Source organism: Neolamprologus brichardi, chromosome 17 (assembly GCF_056152115.1).
Source record: "Neolamprologus brichardi isolate AB-2024 chromosome 17, ASM5615211v1, whole genome shotgun sequence".
NCBI lineage: Eukaryota > Metazoa > Chordata > Actinopteri > Cichliformes > Cichlidae > Neolamprologus > Neolamprologus brichardi.
The window spans coordinates 25,843,310-25,853,177 of NC_142120.1; the positions used below are offsets into that span (position 1 = coordinate 25,843,310).

The window sequence follows — 9,868 nt, forward strand, 5'->3', positions numbered from 1 at the left end:
TGTTTACCAATTTGTTATCTACAGGAGTGCATGCTTGTATATGCATTACTGACACTGAGTTTGCAGAAAGCTGGAAAAGCTTTCTATTGGACAACTCTCAAGAGGTCAAGCTTAGGCATTCTGCTCTGTGACATCCTGTTGGTGTCCCTGGCAAAACCATCTTTGTCACTTGTCTCATCAGATGACAGAGATGATAGGATTAGAAAGTATCTTATGTGAATGAGGGGTTGAGCAGAATATTTTCTGATATATAGAAATGCTCCCAGTGGTCGAGCGCAGCCTCAGAGGTGGGGTGATAATATGACCTGCAAAGATGCATAAGATCCAACAGTAAATGATTCTTCTACTGTTTAACCCTGAGTCTGCTGAACTGCTTTTCATATAATGAGGAGACCCCATCTCATCACGTTTTACATAAAACTACCAGAAAACCCCACGTGAGATGTTTTTGATGTATTTTTGCCTAAAAACCCATGATATAAATGTATCATATAAAAACACTATTATTTAGTTTCTGCAGTGGTGACGTTTATTTTCTCACTCACATTTCATGCCTCAGAGTAGTGGCTCATTCCAGGGTTTTGGGGAAAATAATCAGTGTCATGTATCATGGACTCCAAGATTCTGCCTGTGAGACCACTTCAGCGTGTGAATCCAGCCCATGATCACTTTGGACACATTGTCTCAGACTCTTGATCTCACATATCCAGCAAAGGCTCAGTCTCAGTGAGGTGCCATATTTGCAAAACTGCTAAAATGAACGTGACACCCAGCGACACGTCAAGCAGCTGATGAAGCAATGCCCCCTTTAACTATTTCTTGTTATATGTAGTTTTTTTTTTAAGATCCACTTTTTAAAAAAATGTACATTTGACTTCTGTTATTTATTTATTTTTTGGCTTAATTTTATTTTGTTGATGCATTTAAAAAACATTCAAATAAACTCTTGTTTCTCATATGTTGTTTTATTGTAATGAGGAAACAGTCTGTATTATTAAAAAAAGAAAAACTCAGTTATTGTGCTTTTGATTTAATGATGTAGCTATCACAGAACTGCATTTTATTAATAATTAGTTTTATAATGACTGAGCCCCCTTGTGAGCTGCTGGAAATAAGGTTCTTTAAAACACTTACATCAATCATGTCATTTGCATTTTTCAATTAGCCTGTTAATAGGTTCATATATACAAAATGGGACAAAATAAATTACTATTGATGGAAATACTGAAGCAAAAAATCCAACACCGCATGTCGCATGCTCGTTCGACCAGCCGAAAACCCAATGCTTGACAAATCTTTATGGTATTAAAAAATTACCATTATTTAAAAGGTATATTTTTGCAAACTGTAGACCTGCACATCTGTTTTGTTTCTGTTGCGAGTAAATAAGACTGAATTATCACGTTTGCCTATAATCTCTGTTTCTCAGTGTACATGTGTGTCACAGGTTCTGATAGCAGAAAATTGTCTTATATGTCTGTTGCTATATCAAACAACAGATAGTGCCATATCTGACTGAGTGTTTTTGTTTGTTTGTTTTTGCTTTATTATTATTTATATTATTGTCTGGATTTGAAACAAATAATTCCACTTTGGCATCTTTAGCCAACCGTTGTTCTGAAGCTCAAAAATGTTGCAACAATGTGTGTGTGTGTGTTTGTGATTTTCAGAAATACTTTGAGGTTGAATAAAAAATGAAATGATGGAGCAGCTGTTCCATATTTATTACGCAGAAGGCACTTAAAGGTGGAACACCGTGGAGGAAATCTGTGCATGCTGCTGTGTTGAGCACGCAGGAGCAGAGTACCAAATGTTTGTGGTTTTTGCTTTTTCTTTCTTTATTTATTCATTTATTTATTTGTTCTCTGGTGAGCGGGATTACCTCTGAATTATGGAACAGTCCCCTTTCTCTCCTTAAGTAAAAAATAACATCTGTCCGGCAAATGGAGAGCTTAGTGTTTCTCTATAATTAATGGTAAAAGCCTCCAGAGCTGCACATAAAATATACATCTTCCATGCAGGACCCCCATAACAAAGAGAGCAAGAGAGACCAAGAGACGAGGAGGCGGAGGAGAGCAGTAGGTCAGTGAGAAAGGAGGAAGTGCCACTCTCTGTGCATGACAGCACAGTGAGTGACTGTATTTATTCACAGACCTAAAAAATTAAGTCAACACTGCCAAAAACGGCCTTTTCTCCAAGATTTGTTCTTACTTTAAAACCCTTTTATTGTTCTCTGTGAGTCTTTGAATAAAAGCACAGCAGAGAACACTAAAGACTTGCAGGCTGCTTGTTAACGAGGTGAAAATATTCCATGTATAACTCAATATACAATTTTAGATGGGTTTTTTTTGTGTGTTCCTGACAGTTTGATGTCATCTAGATTGCAGTTTTCATATACAACAGTGCTTGCTCAGTAAAAAAAAATATGTAAAAAATAAAAAAAACTTTTTATTGAAAGAGATCTCATCAATCTCAATTTTACATCTCAAACAATGTTCTGTCACATAAAACATCTCACGTTGCCTCTTTGCAGACTTCCTTCTAATAACTAATGGCTGCAGTTAGAAGCTAGCTTGACTCTGCTTGACTATGTCATTTTCATGAGAGGCCAGCAGCATTTTCTGGTTGCTTGTGTGTGCTCTTGTGGGTAAACCTCTGGTCGGTTTAGCAAAAGAGCAGCTTGTCCTGGTTCTGCTTTCACTGTTCTGAGATCAGCTACAGTTTGCATGTTACTGAGAGACTGCACATTGCATGTGTGTAAAAACAGACCTAGCAGCTAAAAAGTAACCAAGCAAACTTATTCTGTGATTAATCATCTAAATAAATACGTTTTCTGTAATGACCTTGCCCGAAATGTAGAGTGTAGAGGAATTTTATTACGTTTAGCACAGTTGTTTTGCAAATACACCACCATCAGTATTCTTTAATATTTTTAATCCCACTGCAGATATTGACAGTTAATGTGTCATTCTGTAGATTTAAAATGTTATTGATATGTTTTAATAATCAATTTGTAGGATTGTTTATCTGAATTCATTAATTCACCACTTTTATACATAATACAGGTCACCCATACCAAAAAATAACATTTTATAGATTGAATTCATACTGTAGATAAAACTAATTATATAAAACATTTAAAATAAGACCATCCTTACACATTTGCAACAGTAATATTAACCCGTGTAAGACTAATAGAAACATTTTTCTGCAGAATAAGTAATTTTACCTTTAATGCTTTAAGTTACATGTACTGGGATACATGCTGAGGACTTTACATAGACTTGCAACGCTACTTTTACTAAAGGAAAAAAATTAAATCCACCAACACTCTTCGTTGACTAATGAAATAATAATAGTTAATATTTTAATAACAACTATAGAAATAAGAATATTTTACAATTCTTCAGGCAAAGGAGTCTATGCAGAGTGCAGAAAGTTGCAAGATACATAGCATACATAAAATATTGAGAGATAGCGCAAAGTCATTAAATATTGTGTTTTAATAAGGTATTTAAACAGTGGCAAACGTGCATTTTTCTTCTTTTAAAGGAGGTGTTGATCGTTACCTCTGCTTCTTGCCTTTCTGTAAAATCACAACACACCAATAACACATACCAAGTCCACTTCTAGCAGCGCTAAACACATGTGCTGTGTGCATAAACTGTGTACATACAGTTTTCCCTAAAGACGTTCAGCAACATTGTCTTGGATCAATCAATAAAAACCTGTCCTGCAGACAAAAAAATCTTCAGAATTCATCATCTCTTATTTAAATGAGCTAACCTCCTTAATAATGTTGTCTTTTATATATGTTATGCAGCATCTGCTACACATGAACACATAACCTCACAACCACACATGCCATAATCATCTGCTGTGAACTGCTCCCAACTGCTTTGTTTATTGATTAGTGATTGAAAAATGATTGGCTGTGGAAAGTAAACACAGGAGCACTCAGACAGTCACCATGGAAACACACATCTCATTAAATTTACAGCCAGCATAATACACACACACACACACACACACACACACAAATAAATAATGCGTGTGTGTTGTATTTACAGACAGTGAGGGAAGTCAGAGCTGTAAGTGACTCCTCGGAGTTGGAGCAGTTTATTATATAGCTGATAGTCTTCAGTAAGTGAGGGCATTAATATAACAAAGGCTGCTTTGATGTATAGTGAAAACACTGAAGTTTGTATTGAAAGTAAACAGTGACCTCTACAGGTTACAGTGTGTCAGAACAGGCATCAGACTTAAAGCAGTTCATCTTTCACCACTGCTGTTTGATACATTTGGAGATACATAACGAGAATAATCCTCCAGCTTTTAAGGGAACGGCTGTAACATAAGGATGGAAATTGAAGGCGTCCACTTATCTCTGAGATCATCAGCCTAGAGATACAAGCATTGTAAAAATGTACACAAACCCGCATGGATTGCCTTCATCTTATCTTATCTTCTTAATTGTTATACCTATGTATATTTGAAGATGAATTTTAAAAGATTACGTGTTGTAAACTATCATTTTTTTTCATTTAATTTTACTTAGTTTTACTTTATTTACACATTTTCTAAACACGAAGTTGCAATTTTCTATCTCTCCTTCTCTCTCTGTAAAAAGTCATATTTTGCTACTACAAAACATGACTTTGTTATTATGGTGTAAATGGGTAGTCCAAGTACAAACATGTTGAAACAAGTCGATACTTTATTTGCGATAACTGTTTGATTTTTTTTGTTTTTTGTTTAGCGGAACCAATATGTAAACCGTTCTCTCCGCCGGAGTATTATAGATGTGGGACGGGAACGATGGAAAGATGGCGGCCGCAATGGTGCAAATGTCATGTTTGTACCGGGGGATGTTAGCGGTCAGGGCCACTGGCATCAGGACGCTGATCCCCGGGCTGGTCCCGGTCCAGTTCCGAGCCTTCTCGGTGCGGAAGGAGCCCGAGCTAGAGGAGAATCCGTACTACAGCAAGTACCAGGACAAGATCCAGAAACTGCGCAGGTCAGCCACCAGCCACACACCACCACAACCCCGTTACAAACGATAGGTTTCCCGTCGTTTACAGTTTCACATTAACGCTGAGGTATATCTCTTTAAAGATTTCACCCACAGTGAAGTTGTCTAATATTATTTATTGATATGTTTTTAATATGCATATTTATTGTTAAACTATAATGGGTCGGCGTGTGAAAATGCAGGAGAAATCCAGCATGTAGTATATATGAAATATATATAAATATTAAAAATATCCATTAAATCAATTTCATAAATGTAATGTGAATCTTTTATCATTTGTTTACTTTGAGAGTTGCTGGAATAGTACCCAGTGGAAGATAGTGAATGAATCTCTGCTTTTAACAGTTTACTTGTTAAAAGCAGATGAGTTAAAATTTAGTTGTTAAAAGCAGATTCTCGGATGAGAAGCTTCTTGAAGATGTTTCACCTCTCATCCGAGAAGCTTCTTCAGTGAAGAAGCTTCTCGGATGAGAGGTGAAACATCTTCAAGCAACTTAAAGAAGTCCAGACGCTTTTCTTTGCAAGCTCCTTTGAGTTAGTTAATTTGTTTTTACACTGACTTTGTCTGAATGCTCTGTAGTGCCAAACCGCAGGAGTACAAGACCCGACTGGAGAAAAGGCATGAAGCCAAGAAGGAAGTGCTGGGACACTCGAAGCAGGCAGAGTTCGTCAGATTTATGGAGCAGGAGGTGGAGTATCAGCGAGGCTCACAACTGAACAACATGATGAGACAATGGACTAGTTAGGAACTGTTTTGTTTCTAACAACTACCACTTGTTAACAATTGTGTTGTTGCGTAGACAATTTTATTCAGATGTGTGTAACTGGTTTGCATTAGGATGGTCTGGTTGTAGTTAGTGAATTTCAATGTCTTCCTTTCCTTTTTGCTGTGGGAATCTTTGCAGCTGGAAAAAGGGGACAAGATGGCAGCTGGTGACACAACATCAGGAGGTTTTACAAAGAATAAGGTGAGCTAAAGCTAGAAGCGGTTTAGGCCTCAGTTGGCAGCAGTGGATCTTGAATAGGACACAAATGGAATACTGAGACTGTTTGCCTTCAAATTAAGAGTTATGCCTAACTGCTACAAGCAAAGCATTTCAAAAGCCGCAGCTTTTATTTTGAAGGTGAATTGTCTCTGTTTCTGGTTTACATTGCACTTTCCACTGTTTTACATCACTTGGCATGTAGCGCACAAGTGTCTGCAGGCACATTAGCATCTTCCTTGCAAGCTGTGAGTGACTGCAGTAGCTGGTTAGCAATTTAAGTGATTACAGTGAGGTTCTCAAGTCACTTTCCCCTTCTGCTGTTGTCTCTATCAGACTGTGATGTGTTTTCTTTAGACTTTGGGCTCCATCCTCAACTTGGAGATGATCAAGGACAAGACAGGCGAGGAGATTGCAGAGGTGATTGTGTGGGATTGGCCTGTGCACATCAGCCTCAGACTCTCTGTACAGAAACCTTTTGAAATGGTTTTCACCTTTCCTGTTTTTCTCTCAGCTTTGGATGAAGTATTATTCTACCAAGGATACAGTCAGCGCCATCATCCCAGTAAGCTTAAAACTCTTTATGTTTTTATCTCCTTTATTTTTTGCTTGGATTTAAATGTGAAAATAATATTCATATTTGGTGGCTTTTTGTTTGTTTGTTTTTGTCTATTAGTCTTTAGAGTAAATCTGATGGTTCAATGAGCTTTGATGGAAATATGTGCTTTTAAACACCGGATGTGACAGAAATCAAGTGACACTACATGCTCATTGGCTAAACAGTTGTGATTAACTAATTGGCCAATGAACGTAGCGTAATTTATCTGTCTTTCTGATTCTAATAATAAGCTCAATTTCCAAAATGAACTTTGTGCTTTATGTAGCATAACTTGTAAATAAGAGCTGAGACCACAGACTGACCAAAAAAGTGTTTACTTAGGTCACAGAGTGACAAAGCTGAGGGCCATGTTCTTCCTCACAACCAAACCAAGTAGGAGGAATCACCCCCTGCTGTCCATGCAAGAGAATGCAGGGTTTTGTAAATTTAGCATCGGGTTTAATTTTTATGATGTGATATTTTATACAAATACATTTTTTTTTAAACAAAGAAAACCTCGATGGTACTGCATGAGGTGGTCAGCAGTGATAGAGAAGTATGTGAGTTGTGGTGCAGGACTGGGTGGAGACGAGCGCCAGGGGTGATTTGTGACAGAAGGACATGAGCAAGGGAAGGTTTACAAGATGGTAGTGAGACCTGCTGTGATGGTCAAACTAAAGACAGGAGGCAGAGATGAAAATGTAATATTTTCACTTGGAGTGACCAGGATGGACAAGATTGGAAACAAGTGCATAAGAGGGACAGATCAAGTTTGGAGACAAAGCTGAGATGGTTTGGACGTGTGCAGAGCAGGAAGAAAAGAGAGAAGAGTCGTGGATGTAATGAAGGATGTTTGGTGAGATGGAGGAAGATGATCTGCTGTCTGCAAGATGATATTTTATATACAGTCTGTGATCTCATTGCTATTTAGGTAATACTAACTCACATATGATGTACAAGCAAAAGGACAAGCTATGCAGTGATGCAGAGAGTTCCTTTGACAGGGTGTCAGCAATAACACAGAAAAAAGTGCTTGCTTTCCTAGAATGTTTGTTTTCGACTCATCTACACATTTAAATTGCAAATTTTTTTTCTTTGGGGCTTTTCTGTGCAGTTTGGTATTGACTGATAATAACACTCTAACACTGCAACGATACCATTTGCAGATTAAATTGTGATAAGCACTGTTCATAATGATGTAATATTCTCTCTTCTCTTGTATTTGTAGACACAGATCTATGAGATGATTTTCAGCAGATCAAAGTCCTGCCCAATGGTAAGATCAATGCTGCAAGCTCTGGAAGCTAAGCCAACGTTATTTCTGAACACTTTAATAACAGCAATAAAAATGCTGAAGATAAGAAAAAAAGCTGCAGAAAGTGATTAATGGGTATTTCAAAAGCAGCAACAACGTTTGGCTGAATAGCTGCAAAGTACTAGACTTTAAATTGTCATACCTGTGATTATTCATTAACCATCCGATCATCAAGACTTTCATGATGCTGTTATTCTGTTTTCAGGCAGCCCAATTTTTTCCCCTCTTTTTCTAAGTCGTCACCTCGGTGACTTTTCTGTGTTTCTCCTTCATCTCAGTTCCTTTACGCTTTGCCTCAGAAAGAGGGTTACGAGTTCTTTGTGGGTCAGTGGTCCCGACACGAGCTCCACTTCACCTCCCTCATCAACGTCCAGGTAAAGTGCTTCAGACTTACAACACCTTGACATGCTTCTAGGGAAAGGTCATTACTCTCTGGATTCCGGAGCTTGTGAAACTAGGCTTTACAGAGTCATTCCTTCTGGCACCTTTCTTTTGGTATTTTTAACCATAAAAGATGGAAAGAGTCTTTTTTTTTTTTGGTTTTTTTGTTACATTTTTGAATTTAGCAATTAAGTTTTTTGGAAATGAGTTGATCTTTTCATGCTTGGCTATTTACAGTAACAGCAACTTTGCCCAAACTCTCGTAATTCCACTTTGAGTTTATCACGGTAAATTACCTGATGGTGTCTGTGTGCAGACGCTGGGTGAGAATGCTCCCAGTCAGCTGATCCTATACCACTACCCAGACCTGAAGGAGGAGAAAGGCATCGTGCTCATGACAGCAGAGATGGATCCCAAGTTCATAGTAAGTCCACATACGAGCCTATATGAATAGACTTGAGAGGTTTTATGTTCTTGAGAGATTCACAAATACAGCAATGCAGCGGATGTAGTGTGTCACACCTGATGTGTATTTAAGGCCGCAACATCTGTCCCTCATCTCCACAGACCGTCCAGCAGGCTCAGTGCTTGGCTAACCAGGTGCAGCTCTTCTACGGCACCCAGAGACGGGAGACTTACCGATTGGTGGAGATGTTTAACCATCACCCTGCAGAATTCAAGCACATGTCAGTCATAGCAGAGCTGGAGCAGAGCGGTTTGGGGCCTGCAAACCCTTCCACGGGTTCCTGAGATGGACTGAAGTTGCCACCAGACAGCCTGCTGAGGAACTGTTGGTCTCCGTGTACAGTCGCAAAGATAACCAAGCTTCTTTGCTCAGCACGCTCCAGTGGGATATAGCTTCTTCTTGCTCTGTGTGTGCAGTCTCCAGCAGCAGCTGTGAATTACAGAAAAAAGAACTTAAAGAAGCACAAACAGCTTCTCTCAATATTTACTGCACATCTTGTGTGTTGTCAGTTTGCCTCAATGGGAAAATAATGTTGAAGTGAGCACTTCTATAATAAATAGTTCTCACTTTGTCTTGTTCTTCATATCAGACTGTGATGTAAGCAGAAGAACATTGTCCATAGGAATCCAATTAAGCCCATATGAAATGCAATAAATGTAATAAATCATCTTCAAAACTGTAACCTGTTTATATAGTCAGCGTTCTAACCAGAAGAAAAACTTACGTGCTTTAAACACAATACTGAGGGAAACGTGAAAGTTTTCACAGCCTGGATTGTGACTGACCACTTATTAATGATCAGTGTGGTATCATTCCATACAACTGTTACTGTTCCAACAGGTGTTAAATCAACGGTGTACGTTAGAGTTCACATTAACCAAATATATATGACAGATTTTATTAATTTTTTTAACAGTGATGGAAACATTTCACGTGTGTCCTTCCTTTTGACACATAACACTGATGGATTTATCAGAAACTTCCATAATAACACCCTTAAAAACAGTGCCGCAGAGGTGGGCAGTCTCTGCATAAAATGACATAAACATGTGTTCTGGGCCTAAAGTGGAACTTTGCAAGTGAGGAACCAAAA

At 38.2% G+C, this 9,868-nt stretch overlaps 1 protein-coding gene across 1 annotated transcript; it reads left to right on the forward strand.

Annotated features, from left to right (window-relative positions):
- Window positions 1-4,799: 4,799 nt before the first annotated feature.
- atpaf1 (ATP synthase mitochondrial F1 complex assembly factor 1) lies at window positions 4,800-9,457 on the forward strand. Its single transcript, XM_035913303.2, has 9 exons — window positions 4,800-5,017; window positions 5,613-5,721; window positions 5,938-6,000; window positions 6,373-6,435; window positions 6,530-6,580; window positions 7,842-7,889; window positions 8,207-8,302; window positions 8,626-8,733; window positions 8,877-9,457. The coding sequence occupies exons 1-9, from the start codon at window positions 4,803-4,805 to the stop codon at window positions 9,057-9,059; spliced, it is 936 nt and encodes a 311-aa protein (XP_035769196.2). The 5' UTR covers window positions 4,800-4,802; the 3' UTR covers window positions 9,060-9,457.
- The last annotated feature ends 411 nt before the right edge of the window (window positions 9,458-9,868 follow it).

Bases quoted from the DNA above. Each gene is read 5' to 3' on its own strand.
- atpaf1 (XM_035913303.2), top strand. From the start codon at position 4,803: ATGTGGGACGGGAACGATGGAAAGATGGCGGCCGCAATGGTGCAAATG. The intron at 7,890-8,206 runs GTAAGATCAATG...CCTTCATCTCAG, and splicing joins GATCAAAGTCCTGCCCAATG to TTCCTTTACGCTTTGCCTCA. The intron at 8,303-8,625 runs GTAAAGTGCTTC...GTCTGTGTGCAG, and splicing joins CCTCCCTCATCAACGTCCAG to ACGCTGGGTGAGAATGCTCC.